General features: G+C 35.9%; 1 protein-coding gene across 4 annotated transcripts in view; it reads right to left on the bottom strand.

Moving 5' to 3' along the window:
• Positions 1-19,017, bottom strand: part of KLHL5 (kelch like family member 5) — a 50,429-nt gene that overhangs the window by 2,746 nt on the left and 28,666 nt on the right. For all 4 annotated transcript variants that reach the window (XM_059844982.1, XM_059844981.1, XM_059844983.1 and 1 more), the window contains 6 exons: positions 12,571-12,783; positions 7,654-7,840; positions 6,531-6,755; positions 6,079-6,241; positions 3,295-3,507; positions 841-1,012 (listed from right to left, as the gene is read on the bottom strand). In XM_059844982.1, the coding sequence (XP_059700965.1) occupies positions 841-1,012; positions 3,295-3,507; positions 6,079-6,241; positions 6,531-6,755; positions 7,654-7,840; positions 12,571-12,783 (1,173 nt within the window). The remainder of the gene's footprint in view (positions 1-840; positions 1,013-3,294; positions 3,508-6,078; positions 6,242-6,530; positions 6,756-7,653; positions 7,841-12,570; positions 12,784-19,017) is intronic.

Here is a 19,017-nt window from a genome sequence, read left to right on the forward strand (position 1 = left end):
TAAAAATTTGGGGCTATTACCAGAATAACATATTCAGGTGGCTCAAAATTCAGTAGCCTAAATACTGGTGCCTGATGCTATTACAGATAAGCTTGGACATTATTCTGGTCTGCAACTGGACTCCAGGAGGGCCTTGGTGTCCCACAGAGTCTGTGCTGTATGTGCCAACCTTCTGTGGATGTAGACGCTTTAGGGCATCTCAAATGGCATTAGATACCAAAGGACAGTCAGCTCAGGATGTCCTTGTGTGTACTCTTCCCACAGAGAGACACATTCCTGGAGCTATATAAAAGTAACCAAGCTCTGAACTGACAGTAATAGTTTCTGAGCATGAACTGTAGAATTATTTTTATTTTAAAGCTGCAAAAAGAAAAATGGGTAAAGGCTTTCTGGAACCTGCATACACTGTGCATAGCAATCACCTCAGGAAGGGATTATTTATGAAAAAATGACCAAAACCTTGACAAAATAAATGTTGAGAGACACATTAGAGCTAAAACTAATCTACATTTATAATTTATCTTCAGAACAGGAAGTCATGTAAACAGAATCCTTTATGACAGTTTGGGGAATCTGGCGATACATTTTATTAAAGTAACTGAAACTGTCAAACAAAATAGCTATACTCTTGCAAAAGAAAGGAAGGTAGTTTATTGGAAATTAACAACTGTCTGTTCAAGAGAAGTCATCTCAAGATGGTACACAAAGGAAAAAAAGAGACTCAACAGACTAGTAATAAACTACTTTTTAGGGAAGGAATATTTGAATTCTCCCTGCAAAAGGAGGCACATTTGAAATAACAATATTAATAGTACTGTATGGTCTGATCAGAAACTATACCTGTGTCCATTCATTTGTCTGGGGATCATAAGACTCCACGGTATTAAGGTATGTTTGCCCATCATATCCTCCAACAGCGTACAACTTGTCACCAAGAAGACACACTCCCACTGCGTCTCTGCTAATGCTCATAGAGGCCACAGCAGTCCACATGTCTGTTTTGGGATCATACCTAAAAGATAATTTGTGTTATGCACTAAAACTGTTACCAAAATTCAACAACAACAAAATGTACTGGAATTGCTGTCAAGGTAGTGGAAAACAGGACAGTTCAGATCTGGGTTTCAATTTCAAAGGACTTTCCCCCCTCAACTGCCCTCCCTTTGAAACTGTTTCTTTAGTCACCTGGTAACACAAGTCACTACTAGCCAGATATCTACTTCATGCTGCTTTCCAGATAGTCATACAGCCATATACAGCTGCTCTTACTACATTTTGTATGTCTAAACATACCACGCCACAAACAGTTCTGCTGCTACACCACAGTAGAGCAAGTGCTTGTTTTAAGTATGTCAAAGCACAGACTGGTAAAATTTGGTTTGGCACTAAGATTACCAATTTCAAAAATATTTGAAAATATAAGTGGTTTGAGAAAATTATATGGGAAATGCAAAACCCTTAAGACAATTTGCAACACTTTTGAAATCAGAAGTATCAGGACAGTAAACAGCAGATGGCTTAATAAAAAAAAAAGTGTGGTTCTAGAACATTATCCACATTCTTTACAAGTCAATTTGAGAACTACATAGGAGACTTCATGCTATGCTTATGGCAAGGAATATATTTTAATCTGACTAAAAGAGACAATCTTTTTTAAGACTGCAGATGCTTACAGCAGAACTAATGTAATTACAGAGCTCTGAAGGGCTCTAAAAAACTGTACAAAGAAAATAATTATTTGGCTAAGATCATACTTGCTAAAAACAAGTTGAAAGACAGTAGTCTTAATTTATTTGCATGAAGAGCAGAGATACAAAGAACTCTTAACAATTTTATTTGCTGTCCTCTAGTCAAAGTATTACACAAATGCATGCAAGCATGACTGTAACATGAAAACACTACTTGAAGCACAGATGGAAACAGAAGAGGGTGATTAGTAAGCTAAATGTAGAAATTACTTTTCCAATTATTTTATAATTTATAAGCAATTGTATTTATCTGGGAATAGCAACTTCTGTTGCAAAATATAATTTAGAAGTTTAGTGTGGTTATAAAAGCCTGATTTTAAAAATTAATATTTCTTAATTCTTTAATTTTTAAAAGGAACTAGTTCCATGAATTTGATGGTCTTCAATTTCAACTCACTTAAAGAGCAAGAACAAAATGCATTACAAGATGATTCCTATTTTTTAAAGTCATGAGTTCTGTAACTTTGTTTCAGAAAATACTGAAGTAGAAAAATACACAGACTTACTTATTCTCTTGGGTTTCTGATTATCTGTAGAGCCCTAAAAATCTGGTATTTGTTGAGAAGTAGCTTCCTATCTGCAAACCTTTCTGGGGTCTTTTCAGTGCAACTTCCCCATGTTAAGGGCTATGGGCCACACTGTATTTTCAGGTCTACTAGGACTCTGAAGTTTGAAAACTACAGCTCTCTTGTGGTGGATTTTTGTGGTGTGGCTTTTTGTTGTTCTTGTTTTGGTTTGGTTTGTGGTTTTTTTTTTTGTTTGTTTGGGGTTTTTGGGGGGTTAAGGGTAGAATATATGTCCTGGCATGAATAAATTTAGTAAAAGAAGAATATGGGCAATGAGGACTTACTGTAAGTGTTGGGAGGTAACAGAAAAGAAGAAAAGTTTTACAGCTGGTGGTGGAGCAGGGGTAAATTAAAGCATAGTTCAGAAATACCTAAAATGCCAGTGAAGATTTAATACAGTGAATTATGAATTATTTACTATCTTTTAAAATTATTTTATGGGTTTTATGTGCTTCTGCAATTTGTGATACAGTCATTCATTAATCACTTTACAGAAAGATATACCAACCTAGGAATGACTGAATTACATGCCAATTTCCCAGTGTCATTAGAGGGTACAAGAAAGAATTTGATATATAAAGATCCACAAAACCTTACTGTTAACTCCAAAGTTAACAGTAAGTTGAAAGTTTTTATATGAATAGATTCAGACTTCTTGTGTGAAAGAAGATCTGCTCCGTTTTTAAAAGCATTCAACTCCATCTTGTTTCAGTTATCAAACATAATTCATTCAATGAGATTGTTAAAATAATCTAGATGAACTGCAGTAAGAAGAATTTGCTTTAAATATTCTGTCCTGGTAACATTTTGAATCACAGTATGCCTACACAGCATATTTTTATATGTAAGTTTCCTCTGTTCATGCTAAAAATAACACACCTATTCTATTGGGTTTCTACTTACAGCTCTTTCCATAAATCACCTGATAGACTCGCACTATCAGAATCCCATGGCAGGATATGCCTCCATCAGGACATTACCTTTCTACGCAGTCTGACAGCCTGGATGTTAAGTTGGATGCTGGAGCATCGTGGCCACCTATTGCATACAAGAACCCGTTCCAGGTGGTTACTCCTACACCACCTCTTCTTTTTGACATCTGAGCACAGAGAGTCCATTTGTTTGTATGAGGATCAAAACATTCTACTGACTTAAGACAAGAACTTCCATCTCGACCACCAACTGCATAAAGCCTACAAAGTAAAATAAATAAATAAAAAAAAAGAAGACAAGAAATGTTGTCTGAATAAGACAGTTTCTAGTGAAACATGAAGGATTTCAAGTTTGTTAAAAAAGGGAAGTTTAGAAGGGGACTTTCAACTTTCAGTAGACTGCTCTGTTGTGAAAACTCAGGCAAGATTTTGCTCCAGTCTTTTCCCATTGTAATGATCAATGCATAACAACAATAATTACAGAGAATGGAATATCTTACACAGCTTTTATATTCCAACCTATGCCTCTAGCTAACAATATCAAAATTACCTTTGTGACTTGCAGGGTCAGAAGGACACATTCAGTAGTGGATCTGTGCATGCACCATGTACCCTGCCTCATCTCAGGCATTCAAGTGCTTTCTGGACCAGGGTTTTAGTTCATGACTGACAGCACTACCTCAAATCCCTCACACCCACTAGGTGGCCCAATTTGCTTAGTCCTAAGAAAAAGGTTTCTAGCATTTGGTGCAAAGGATTTTAATTATTTGCAAGGGCTGACTGAAATGAATGAAAAAAAAAATTGGGTTTAGGAGGACTCAATCACAGGTGAACCTTTAAAACTAATCAAATAATCAAACTTCATAAAGAGCTTATGAACAGAATTTATGAGCAATCTAGGCATAGCAGCAGACATGCCCAGCACTATTATTTGGAAAAGTAGGAACACAGAAAAGCCATTCTAAAAAGGAAGCAATGCATCAGAAGTAAAATCCAGTGAGAAATCACCTCAAATTATTTCAGAGCCTAAAAATGGCTAAATAATCTAACAAACATTAGATACTGTAGATAATGATAGTGTGAATTTACAATGGTTACCATGAAGCACTATTCAAGATGTCCTCACTTTGGGTAATACTAGTGTTTGGTTTTTTAAATATACTGACCAGGGAACTTGGTCAAAATACAAACATCTTGTAAATATGGTTGATCTAGTCCTTCCCAGTAGCAATTTTAATAAGCTTAAAAAAAAAAAAAATCCATGGAAGTTTCTTTGTTTAGTAGTACAGCTTGTTTAAGGTAAGAAATATATTGAAGGTTTCTGTAAAACTCTGTTGTAGTTCCATAAAGTTCATTACTAAAATCAATGCTTTATGCAACATAACATTCATGAAGCTCCCAACTTTACCTTCTCTCAAAGCATGGAGAGAGTTTTGATCATTTATGCAGTGATTTCACATTCTGGTCACGGAGAAAGCCGTATTAACTTCTCTATATGAAGTTTTTTTCAGTTTCAATCACTGAAACTTACTGAGTTACAGACAGACATTACAGGAAAGTACAGAAGTTACTGCTCCTGCATCTGAAATGCTGCATATGTTTTTTAAAATGGTCAGATGTAGTGATCTTTTGTTGTTGCTTCCATTAAGATTCTAGGCAATGTTCTATAATAACTGGGAAATGTGAGGCTCTAATTCTGGTGCTTTTCATCACATCTGGGACCCACTTCTGAATATATAGCAAGCTTAAGACCCAGCTGAGGTCTCTGAGACTGCAGTTCCAAGGTAGCCAAGGCATTCTGCTTGCTGGTCGTTCAACTTCATCCCTCCTTCCTATAGGCAGTGAGCGTTTCCACTCATTCTTGGACTTATTCCAGATCTTAGAGAACCCTTTGTAGGTGCCTTTCAGCAGCGCTAATTTACCAGTGACTAGGCTTCCAAAATTAAAAAAATATGAGAAAACTTTTTTTACCTGGCAGTATTCATGTAGCACAAGGGAGAGGAACAGATAGCACATAAACAGGAAGTGAAAATTTGCGGACAATAGAGTATAAATATTCTGCCACAACCACAATACTACTCAGTAAATCAGTAGCTTTTGTCTGCTGTGTCACCCTGGCAAAACATGGCTTGCACCTCTCTCCACTCCCAAAGCAGGGGCACTTCTTTAGTAAGAATTGCGTCTCCAACTGTGTATGTGCATACCCAGGTGAAACTCAGCTTAATTAAGGGTGAAGCAAGAGACTGAATTTGTTAATTTAGCTTGAATTGCTAACTTAGCTTGGTTAATCATTGATTAGCCTTAGTAGATTTAGTGCTGATGCAGTAAGTGCATTCACAATCAGCAGCTCCAAATCTGCATTTCTGTAGCTTCAAAAAACCACACTGTTTGTGGATCTGTGATTGTTAAAGTATTGAATGCAACCAGACTTACAGCACTGAACTGCTTATAAACAGAAATTAGGCCCAGCTGTACCCAGCCCCTCTGATCTCTGGGGGCCAGCTGGAATGCAAGGGGGATTATTTTCTGCCAAATTTCATACTGTAATGCAGCAGGTTCTTGGTATAAGAAAGATCTTGCCATACTGAAGCAAGTCCAGCTGACTGTCACTAGGATGATGAGGGCCCTAGTACACTTGACATACACCTGTAATGCAGTGGAGAGGCTTGCTTGACCCAGCACAGTATCTCTTCTGTGTATGAAGAAACTTGGCTCTTAATGCTAATAACTGGTATCTATCAAGAGAAATTATTAATAGTCATTCAAGTTGGTCTTTTAATTACATTAAAATAATGAGATTTTAAATTTGAAAACAGAAACTCCTTCACATACTTTCCATTTAATATTGCTACACCAACGGTGCTCCTGGGAGTTGACATGCTAGCGACAAAGTTCCACTGACGAGCCTGTGGATCCCATCTTTCTACTGTATTCAGGTAGCTCCAGCCATCATGTCCTCCTACAGCATACATGGGACCTTCCAATACAGCTACTCCTAAAATATAGATATGAAAACAATTAAGAGGAATAAAGATCAGAATTTTTTAGTGACAGTCCAGTGTGCACCAAAAAACTGAAAAGAAAAAAAAATCCTTTTGGTAGTTGATGCTACGAAGTACAATCTTCAGTATAATCTGAAGGAGAGAGGACATTGAAAAAGCAGTTGGCATCTAAACAAAATTTCCCCCACCCCCCCAACTTTATTTCTGAATGTTTTTTTGACCAATCCTAAACCAGGTAACCTTTAAAAAATATGCAGTCAAGCTTTACAGAACTGTACATACCAAGACCGTGACGATGAGTGGACATTGGTGGCATTACACTCCAAGTTTTTGATCTAGGGTTGTAGCACTCCACAGTATTCAATGTTTTCAGTCCATCTCTGCCACCAACAACAAACAATTTATCATCTAAGACTGCAACTCCAAACTGTAATCTTCGTCCATTCATGTTTGCAACTGGAGTCCATGTGTTGGTACGAAGTTCGTATTTTTCAATGCTTGTAGCTCCTGAATGACAATATATGCAAGTTACATATAGAAAAAGAAAAAGTTCTGAAGCACTAGGATAGTTTTTATTTTAGCAATATGCTGATTCCCACAAGACACCATGATATCCTGCAGCATATTCTTAAGTCTGTGTAGAGAAATAGTCTTTTTTGACTTCCTCAGCAATTACCGCACCATTACAAAGGACAACTTTCTTGGTGCTTTTCAAGACAAAAACCAGGTTTTGTAACTGCTTTGAAGAATCAAACCTTTAGAAATAGAAATATTAGGAATATAAAGCAACCATGTGGAATGCAATCACATATTGATGTTTTGTAATATTAGACAAAAAAACGGATAGTATATGACATGAACTACCAAGAAACAGCTTTAAAACAACAAATTAAAGAAAACACTTTCTCTGCTGTAACTTTTCTAACTTACCAGATCCTTTCTAATTACCATTAAAAACTATGGAATTTTCTATGAAAAAAATAATCCGAGTACTTCTGACAGAGCTATTTAACAATTAGTCAAAATATTTTTGTTGTTTTGGCTTTTTTTTTAAGCATGTTTGGGTCACCTTTGTGGCCTTTCAGACCTTTACTTCCTTTTCCAAATTACTGCCCCCTCAAGTAAATGAAGATTAGTTTGTATTCAATTAAACACTTCACTACTCAGTAATCAGCTATTCCTATGGTAATTTCAAATCAGAACTCCAAATTCCAGAATATTTACAGCAGTCTCAAAGATACATAGGCTTTTTAACCTAATAAACAGTATACACTTTAGGTGTTTCATGTTCTGTACTGCCAAATCCTTGAATTTTAGATTTAACAGGTTGTAAAAAAATCTACCAAACATTTCTTTTAAAAAGACTCAAAACAGCTCATGAGCTGAACATTACATAAGCCAATACCTTTTGTTGCATCCATTCCTCCAACTGCAAACAAAACGCCCACTGTAGATTTTCTAGGTTTGGTGCGAGGGCTTTGCAACATAGGTCGTCTCTCTGGCAACAGATGGTACTTCATTGCTTCCATAATGAGCTTTTGACATTCAATGTCATCCCTAAAGAGTGCGTTGTTCTCCATGTCTGCCAAAAACTGTGAAAGAGAAAGAAAAGCAAACAAGCTGTATTGCTATAAGCCACATGAAAAATAAAACCATGATTGCCAAGAAAATGTTTCATACAAACACTTTCACTGCCTGATTTAAAATCTCTGTATTTTCAAAATGGTCATATAAAAAAAAATAGGGTAGGGTAAAAATAAACTTCTTTTGAGCTAAGCCATCAAATAAATAAATAAATAAATAAATATTTAAAGAGGAAGGCCATCTGATCTTAATGGATGATTTAAGCTTAATGGTCCGAAGGAAGGAAACAATCTCCTCGAGTTCCAGTGCTGTGCAGGAATGTTCAAGAAAACAGAAACAGGTTTTGGGTATGTAATTTAGTTCAACCTCATGCTTTTATTCCCAAATTCACCCAATGCAGGGGTCTGTAAAAGCCCTTTCAGCACATGCTGAATATTTTAATATATGTTCTGTTCCTCACCCTGACAGTGACCAAGATGACGGTGTATCACTTAATAAAAGCCATTGTTAAAAATTTTATATCAAGCTTACAAGCAAATTTGGCAACTTTTAAGTCTTAAATATTAATTAAATAAAATTCAACTAAAGACAACTAACAGAAGTTTTTAAGTTCAAAGATTTTGAAGTGGTTTGTACTCCACATTTATCAAACTGCAGGAAAAAAATTATTAGGTTGAGAGTCACATTCTAATTATTAGAAGTCTGTAAACTGGCATTTTTCTGAGCTGCAAAACATGGCACGAATAACAGAGAAAAAAAATAAATGAAATGCCCCACTGGGATTTGGATATTTGTCAGAAAAAGAGAGAAAAAAAATGGCAGATGCCTCTGAAAAGCCAAAATCCAAACACTTTGTGGATATTAGACATGCAATTCCACAAACCAGAGTGAGATGTCTTTATTGAGCTGTTGACAGCCAACCACTAACAGGTACAAAACTGCTGTGACATCAGTCATCAGAAGTAGTAAAGGGACGTGCTGTGAAACAGATGTGCACAATATGGTTCTATATAATAAAGCTGCCTTAGGGCTGCAAAGTGGCAAATATGATAACCATGTTTCCAGAAGGGATACAAGTAAGTACAGATGGCTAAACCTGAACACCTCAGTATCAGGCAAAATAACACAAAATATGACAGAAAACATAATTAACCATCACAGCGAGAATAAAAAACCTTTTCAAAGCCCTTCATCAGTGATGTTCATGAGATTTCTGCAGCATTTCTCTAAGTGGCTGAAATTCTCACTATTTAAAAGAGCAAATGAAGTGTTTTCATGAAAATTAGTAGAGGGAACTTAATCTCATTTTTAACTTTCATACCTTCCATTGTTTCTTCTTTTGACCAAAAGGACTGCTTGTATCACTTCACAGGGACACTTTGTGATTATAAAATAATAAACCAAAAGCTGCCTTTTAACTGCCAGTGTGCAATGCTATAGATTTGCACATGGTTTAAAAATATATAAAAAAGAAATAAATTAATTCCTATTGTCCTAAATCAGACACTGTGAGAGCTGCATGCATGAAAAGTAAGGCTTGTACACAACATGACCAATTCAGACTTTCAGTATATTTTTCTGATGGACAAGCAGCATGTAGTATTTAAAGCAACACTACGTGTGAATGTGAGTTCTGCAACAACAAGATGTGACCTACATTTTCTACAGTTTCTAACCCACTCAACCTGTAAAGAATTTCTCACAGCATAAAGTCACAGTCTCTGAAGGCAATTTTATTTCATTTAAAAAGAAATCCAATTTAGTCTGCAGGCTCTTGAAACTAAAACTACTATAATTATTCCTCACTCAAAGAACTTGAAGTGGGCTTACTAAGAGTACATTTTTTTCAAGTTTTATTATTTGCATAGGTCCTTGTACTGAAATGCTTTCAGCATTTAACAGCATTTACAAACAACATGTTAGCATGAAATCATAGTAACTGCAAATCTGATAAGGAGAAAGGTAGTGCAGATACCCCAGTACTAAGAATTTCTGTCTAAAAGGAATCTGAGCCATCTTTTAATTCAGAAATTTCTAAATAATCTTTTTCATTATTTATCAGAGACGTAATATTTGCCACCTTACAGCTTAAAAAGCAGACAAATATTCATCTTTAGGAAAAAGAAATATGAACAAATATTTAGGACACTAGTTGCACTAACCAAAGATATCTACAAAGGATGCATACAACCAACCACTAAAACTAACAATTACTTACAATTTTTTTGCTGCCAGTGTTACAGTTTCACAGTATTTTCTGAAGATTTTTTTAAGTGTATCTGCATGTCTGCTTGCAATAGTTTTGGTTTTAGCAAGTTGTTCAATTTTCTAATTTAATTTCTTTCCAATACCTTTAACTCAACAACCATAAAACTAAAAAGCTTTTAATTATATTTGCAGTCAGATAACCTAATGTCATATGATCATGAAGAAAAACTTGATTCTGAAAACCTTAAGACTGTTTTAGGCACTTCAAATAAATTTACTCATTCACTAAATGTTTCCATATTAAAATCAAAGCTCTAACACTTTAATGTGTTAAAGAAAGTAATAAATAAAAAGATAACAAAAATATTGTTTTAGAAATATAAGTATATATTTGGAGATGAGATGAAAAATTAAAGATAAAATAATAAGTAAAATATAATTTTGCTTCTGTATTTTGTCTTGCTATTTTCCTAATCAGTTACTGAGTGGACATAATTTGATTTCAGTACATATTTCTGGGATAAATTCTGTACTTTCAGTTTCTAAAGTTGTTTCAATTACATTCAATTAAGTAGAAGGAATACAGCAGGGGTTACATAGTTATCAATTAATTAAATGTTCAACAAAAGAATTATTTTCTCCTTGTCAATTGCCTTACTCTGAATTATGTTTCTAGAAAAAGTGAATGACAAAGTCAAGGCTACAGCTGAGAAAATCCTGGTTTTGAATGTATAATAATCAGTATGGAAATAAATACTAAAATTCTTGGTAGAGAATCTTACTATCCAGCAAGAGGACATCAGATTAGAAGTAATACACAGAATGTAGTGCATGTGATTTATCACTATGAATTCACTGAACTCCATTTTTCTTGTGTTAATGAATTTTACTTATTATTCAGCTACCATAAAAATCCTATTTTCTTCATTTAAGAGAGAATTATCACTAAACAAACTGAAAATTATAAAGCAAAATCCTTTGACTATATAGTAAATACTAAATATTACTAAAGAAGGTCCAGCAAGGAAAGATAAGAAAGGAAAAAACAAATAAAAATAATCAAACCTAGTTTACAAATTTGCTATCAGGAAGTGAATCACAGAATCACAAAATAAGAGTTGGAAGGGACCCACAAAGATCATCAACTCCAACTTGTAGCACCCCACATGACATCCCCAAGGATCACCATGTCCTTGAGAGCACTGTCCAAATAGTTCTTGAACTCTGTCAGGCTTGGTGCTGTGATCCCTTCTCTGAGGAGCCTGTTCCAGTGCCCAGCCACCCTCTGGGTGAAGAACCTTTTCCTGGTATGCAGCCTGCATCTGCAGTGATACAACTTCACACCGTTCCCTCAGGTCCTGTCTCTGGGCACCATAGTGAAGAGATCAGTGTCTGCCCCTCCTCCTCCTTCCCTCACAAGGGAATTGTAACTGCAACGAGGTGTCCCCTCAGTGTCCTCTTCTCCAGCCTGAACAGACCAAGTGACTTCAGCCACTCCTTACACTTGAGGGCTTCCCCTCAAGGCCCTTCACCATCTTTGTTGCCCTCCTTTGGACACTTTCTCTGGACAGCTTTAGATCCTTTTAACACTGTGGTGCCCAAAACTGCCCACAATATTCAAGATGAGGCTGCACCAGCCCAGAGCAGAGCAGGACAATCCCCTCCCTTGCCTGGCTGGTGATGCTGTGCCTGATGCCCCCCAGGACAGGGTTGTCCCTCCTGGCTGCCAGGGCGCTGCAGACTCACATTCAGCTTTCTGCTGACCAGGACCCCCGGATCCCTTTCCATGTCACTAGTTTCCAGCATCTCATTCCCCAGTCCATCTGCACATCCAGGGTTGCCCCATGCCGTTTGCAGAGTCTGGCCTTTTTCCTTGTTAAACTTCGTACAGTTGGTGCCCAGTCCTCTAATGTGTCTCTCTGAAGGGTCTCCCTGCCTTTGAGGGAATCAGTACAAGACTAACAAGAGTAGCCATTCCTACAGGAGTAGGAAAACTGTAATTCCCAACTATTTAAACAAACTGAGCCTAAAGCTTCCCCTACATTTTCTGTTAATCTTCCCCAAGGACAAAAAGTATTGACTGGGAAGAACAAGAAGTACGCAGTGAGGGCCTATCAAGAGTTAATAGAAGAAAAATCACTCCAAACAATTAATTCACATTGCATTTCCTAGCTATTTCTACATGAAGGAAATGTAATGAGCCAAATAAACTGTGCAAGTTCCATACAGAAGAAATTTAAAAAGGACATGGCCTCTAGTGACTAAGATATCCTTGATAAGCATTTTGATAGGCAAGAAAAACAACATTTTCTAGAAGCTCCCCCCCTTCTTGTATCCTAGGATCAGAATATGCTGCAGTTTACAGAGACACAAACTATCATGCCTATACAAGATGCTAAGTTCTTACATGCAGCTCTAAGAATCCAGATCACTATAAATTTTATGATTTGTCACTATAAATATAATTATACTGTAGACATTATGCCCACTGTAACCATGGTATAAACTAGAGAAAAACTGAACAATTTACTTGTGGAGCAAGCAGAGGCAGTCTAATGTAAGCCAGGAGTTTACTGAGATCTTTCCTTCTCTGTTCCAAATCGTGTCGAACCCACGTAAGTAGTGCATTCAGTATAGTTTCTTCATTAGGAATATTCATGTCATCACTTGCTAAAAGCTTAGCAATTTCAGTGGCTGGCAATAACAGAAATTCCTGATTTCTAATTACTTCCATGAAGTTTTCCTGAAAAAGAAAAGTATTTTAATAGAGGCAGCATCATACTTTGAAGACATTTTATGGAACACCTGCTGTATCCTCCCCTCTTTTCCCTCCCTTCACGCCATCTCTCAGCTGTCCCAGTGGAGTACTGACTTGGGAGGAAGACCAAAACAAAAGTTTAAGTACTGAATTATTTTCATCCCTGATCATTTCCCCAACTCAATCATTTAGTCCCACAGACAGATGTGCTGAAACAACTGAGCGAAGTGTACAGACAGACAGAAATGAACCATAGGTTGTGGGTGTTACTATCTTGGCACTGCAAAGTGAAGAAATGCTTTCTGAAGTACAGTTAAAAAGATACAGTTTGTTCCTCTTGTCAAGCTAAGAGCACAACACACTACAACTGGGCACATGTAACTTTTCATTACTGCTATATGAAAATGTGGCAGTAAGTTTTCAGAGAAAATAAACAACATTAACAATTTTATTGTTGATTTAAAATGGATTCTTTTAAATTTATTTTCTATTTCATAGGTTTTATACAATTAATCTGATTTGACTGGGGAGCAAAACATAAAAAGAATCTACAATATTACACATGCCTTGCTACACTAACAATATTTATTTTGATAGGATTCAATCTTCTAACTTTCATCCTGTCATTTTCAGCAACAAATCCCTACTTCAAAATAAGAAATTCATAATATGTAACACATCCTATGCTGATATCTGATTACTTCATAATATGATAATTGGCAGCATATTCTGTGAGGATTCTGATCAGTTTAGGCTCGAATAGCAGAGGTATGTAGAAACACAATCAGCACCATGAACACACAATCAGCACCATTACAGTGAAAAACCTGGATGTAACAGAAAAGGGTGATATTATTTCTACCCTCTCTCCCCATATATCTTTACAAGGCAGCAAAGCAAAGGAAGCAAAAGCAGAAAAGTAAAATAACAACATATTCTTGTATTTCGGTAGCTCAAACTGCAGCTAAATTCACACTCAAAACTGAGAGTAGCTTCATGATGATAACAATGTTACAATCAATTTATTAAATGCACAGTGTATTGCTAGATAGCCAGCAATCTGGTTTAGATCTGGTTTTGGTCTGCCATGAGATGCACCACTAGAACACCTGGAGAACAAAATGTGTTAAATCCACAAACATGGAAGTCTAAGTGGGCCTAATATAAAAATCAGCCTTAGTAGCTTATTTAATGATTTAAAAAGAAAGAATTGCATGCTAATAAAAAACCCTGTAGATTAGAAGCACATATTGGAAAGAAAAAAGGATTTTTAGGTCAAAAAAGGGGAGAAGGTCACAAAAAGAAGCAAGAGATGCACTGCAAAACAGGTCAGAATTTAGTATTTAAAATGGCAACAAAAACAACAGTACAGTTTGGCGTTATATATGCAATGGGCATCATGACAACAAAGCAAAAAAGTTAATACTTCTTTTTTATTGCTTGGCCTAATGCTTTCAAAGCTATACCTCAGTACTCCAAAGATACTGACTTAAAAAGCTGAGCTAAGAGGAAAAAACTTATTAGGTGTAAATAGTCCATCTTACATGAAAGCCAGATGTACATAAAATGGCTACAAGATTTATAAGGGGAAAGATCAAAGTTACCCCACTCCATGGGTAATTCTGGAAATCAGGAAAATAACTCAAAATGTTATAGGTGTGCGTAATTCTACTTACGGATAGAATTTGGAAAGAAAATTTTCAAAATATTTAATATCTGAAAAGCTTTCCTACAACAAAGATCCAATTGACTACACAAAAAAGTACTTCCAAGTGAGAGCTATAGTAGGTTAGAAGGGAGATAGAGTTGTCTTTTCCTCTTTAATTCATTTAACTATTTGTATTACAAAATAAAAGTAAAATTGAACAAATATATGAATTAAAATCAGTGAAAGGAACTGTACCAATATTCAGAAGAACTACACATGCATTGCTATTTATTTCACTCTGATATTAAATGCCTGGCAGTAAAATTGAATCTGAGAAGTGATCAAAATTATTTCCACTGTTTAAACACACAGTTCACATGAATTCATATTCCACTAAGTTCATTTGTTTCCACTGGCTCCTTTTTTGTTGGTTCTTTTTTCTAGAGAGTATGCAAGCTGGAGCTATGCTTTAAGTTTTGCTGAATGAACAGGCAGTGAGCTCTGACACAGAGAAACACCAACACTTACTACCTTAAACTTTCCAAATTGTCTATCCAGATCACAGGAAGAGGAAGGGGAAAGCACTTGCATGAAAAGTTCTTTTGATTCTGGAGGCAACAACAAGCTGATCTTGCCTAAGTCAATCAGGGATCCTCTTTGGAAAGCTTTTTTCCAACTGGATTTCATCACTTCAACAGCTCTTATGTGTAAAATGCCCGACTTTCCTTCTTGTTGCTTGCAGACCATTGCTTTCTGATGGGAACAAGTTCAATTTCCTCTTGCTCCCATTCTATTTTTAAAGCAGAGACTCCTTTTGAGCAGAGTATCAAAGCATTCCACTGGGAATACAGGCACTCTTTGTCCGATGTATGTTTTTTTTAATAACCAGAATCTGAAAATTCCTCTTCCTTTACAGACATAGATTCTGAAGACAAAAAGAAGGAGCCAGTGTATCTCCTAGCATTCTTAACCTCCTCATTAGCCTTTTCTTTCCTTCTTCTTATGGTAACTCTCTGTGGAAGAACAGGATATTTCAGAGAACAAATGGTCTGCAGTTTTAATCCCTTGCTTTCTGGTCCTGAAAGTAAACAGAATTTCTCAACCCCAAAATTAGCTCCTCAAAGATCCTGGAAACTTTATCAAATAAGTAGCCTGAGGCTTATGTATTAACCAAGACAGGGACATGCAGTCCTCATGCTCAACGCTGGATACTGCTCATTCACATCATAACCTCAAATTCATTCTTCAGCAACTGCAGAGTGATTAATACTGATACTCTTAACCACAGACCTTGGACTTGGTATGGAACAAAAAAATATTAGGAGCACATAAAAAAATAAGATGCCATGATGTGTTTTTCTAAATGATATTTAATCCCTACAGTGGGATGCAGTGAGGTGGTTAGTCTCCCTGCATACTGTGTCAGAAGGATGAAAACCTTGGAGAGGATCAGACACCTGCAGCTTGAGAGGGACTGAGGCTGCCCAACAGGCAGCCCTAACCATGGGCTCTATTTAAACTCTGAACTTGGGCAACAAAAAAACAAGAGGTGTTTGACTCACAGGATCTGAATGAGAGCAATCAGGAAATGTTATTTTGTCAGCTGACTGCTTCAGTCCACTGATCAACTAAGTATGAATTCACTAAGAACTGAGCTAATTGACTTCCTGGTAAACTATTAATAGTCAAACAGCTGTCAGATACCACCTTCTTTACTTTTACTCAGATTTGACTGATGCGTTAAACAATGAACCAACCTAACACTTGCACTGTGTGCAGGGCTTGTTTAGAGTACAGGTATTGTAGCTTGACTCCTCGTTGCACTGTTTCTGGATTCCAAAACAGGCTGAGCAGCATGCAGGAAACTATTCAGTCTTGACAAGACAGTAATGATTTATTGTGCCAGGCAGGACTGAGGGAACTTGAAAGACAAAGATATATTGGGTTTTTATAGGTGAAAAGAAAGTGAATGAGTATTTTCCAAGTCAGTTGATTACTAAGTAGGATATTCTGGACTGTAATTTAAGGTGCAAGAATGTAAAATCCTTGTTTTAGGCACTACCACAAACTTTGGTTCTGGTCCTTGATGGACAGAAGGCATTTAAATTTCTCCTCTCTTCATGCTCCCCACTAACAAAAGAAAAACCTGTCCTGACTGTTGCAAAAAAAAAAGGATAAATTATCCTTCTTTAATTCTTTCTCCCAAGTCATAACTCAACTATTTTTTGTTACCCAACTACTGCCTTACAGAAGAAAGCAAGTCTAAGTGTGCCACACCTTTTCTTCTGCAAAACTACCTAGGTTTCTGTGCTTGGACCCAATCGATTACTCTGTTTTTTTAAGTATTATTTTATACATCCATTGGCTTTCTCAGAAATCACACAAATTCCAAAATTAACTTTTTATAATCTTGTAATACTATCACTGCTCATGTACTTTCTGAAGACTTCTGATGAAAATCAAAATTACTTTTCACTCGGCTTTAAGCATGCATAGCTGATCAATAATGATTAGACAGAGACTAACTCAGGCACCATCACACAAAGTTTTGAATGTCTGCTTTCTTTTTTAGCTGTAAATCATAAAGTAAAATCTGGCTACTGAAGAACTACTGACACTTACCTAAGAACACTCACTAGTCATCACAGATATTTCATGTTCTGGAAAAAACAGGCTAGCTTTTCCTCATCTCAAAGTATTAACTTCCCTTTTGTTTACTTTTTTTGTGGAAAAGGATCTATTGGTTTTCATTCAAGGTACACTATCAACTGTTTCACACAAACAAGATGTCAAAAAGGGGTGTTTGTTCTGCCTTTGAAGACAGCAATAAAAATGTGCAGAAGGCATTTTGTACAAAAATGCCGTTACAAATTCATTAAACCAAGTAGATACAATACTGACCAGTCTAATAAAATTCCTAAATTTATAATTGTATGCCCCAAATACTATATATAAACCACAGCAAAACAGGGTAACCTTTGCTCAAGAGATATCTTTACTCAGATATATTTCACGATTCTATCAACTCTATTTTAGAACTGTGATGTGTAAAAATCAGAGATGCTCTTTATACAGCATTAGATCCACTATGAATTGCTTCAGTTCATGTTTCACTTCATGTATATTGAGGATTTTTCAAGCTTAAGTTTGTAGTGCCAATAATTGACCAGTTTCGATAAACTGTTCCCCTCTGTCAAAACAATTTATCAACTGTCAACACAGTAAGCAATAAAGTAATGCAATACTTTTAGCATAATATACATCTGTAATATGAAGAAATGCAACATTCAAATCCTTCTTTTTTTTTTTTAATCACTGATGCTTTCCAATGACTAATGTACTTTACTCAGACAGAAGAACCCTATTAACAAAGGCAGACCTAATGGGACAACTCACTGATTCATCCTCCAGTTTAAACAAATGATCATTTCACCTGAATTTCAAACTTTATGTAAAAAGGTATTTTAATGAAGCAGGTAAGATGATTACAAACTTATTACATGTGTAATAAAAACCTTTAAAGCAGAGAAATTGTTTTACTTGTAAAAACATTAAATGGCAATCAGGGTTTCTTTGCTGTCAAAGAAAAACTCATAGAAAATAACATGTGTAAATGAAAATTTAAGTATGTTATTATATTCAGTAACTTCTACTACAAGTATTTTAAAAGAACCAGAACTATAAACTGTACTCAGTATTATCCCACACTGTTTTATGCAGCCCAATGCAGCATAAAAATAATTCCCTGTTTTAACAAAGAGAATTTTGCCTGCTACTACAGGTGTACTTAACCCTTACATTCTAACACTTCTTAATGGAAAGAGCATCAAGTATCTAGCACTTACTAGTGTTGAACATTTTCTTTTTTCAAACAGCTTTTAAAGAAATGAAATTACTTGGAGATTTATTTTAATTGGAGATTCAATTGGACTAGACATTTATATTTAGTTTCCATAGCAACATTCATTTCAAAATAAAGAAGCTTATTCTGTATTACTCATTATTATTAAAATTCAATTTAATGTCTCTGTTGGAACTAAACAACATTAAAAGAGGCCTTGGGAAAAATTCATCTAGCACAACTAATTAGTTTTCAAAATGGCTTTTTAAAATCCACCTAATTTGAATTTCATTCACATCAAAGCCTTAAAAGCAACAATTTTGCCACTGAAATAAACAACAGCCAAAAGGCACAGAACTATTTTCCTCTGGTCTGAGCAAAAGCTAGGCGCTGCATAAGAATGGCTTTTAGAAAGTTCACAGCCCCTATTTTCCCTAATTTTCTGAATTGCCAGTCAGAATACTAAGACTGGAATGCCAACATTCCCCTTTAAGGATGCATTAGTCTAATAATTCTTACTATTCTGATTTTGGCAGATCACTTATAAAGGACATGACAATAGCCCAGACCAAACTACATGCTTATTCTGAAAAAGAACAAGTAGATCAGAGGAGGGAGTTTCTCTTTTCACATATTTTTCTATCCCTGGTCTCACTCAACATAAATTCTAATACTCCTCAAAGGCATAAGCCACATTTACTTTACTGTTTCTTTGCACATTCTACCTAAC

This window comes from Haemorhous mexicanus, chromosome 4 (assembly GCF_027477595.1).
Source record: "Haemorhous mexicanus isolate bHaeMex1 chromosome 4, bHaeMex1.pri, whole genome shotgun sequence".
NCBI lineage: Eukaryota > Metazoa > Chordata > Aves > Passeriformes > Fringillidae > Haemorhous > Haemorhous mexicanus.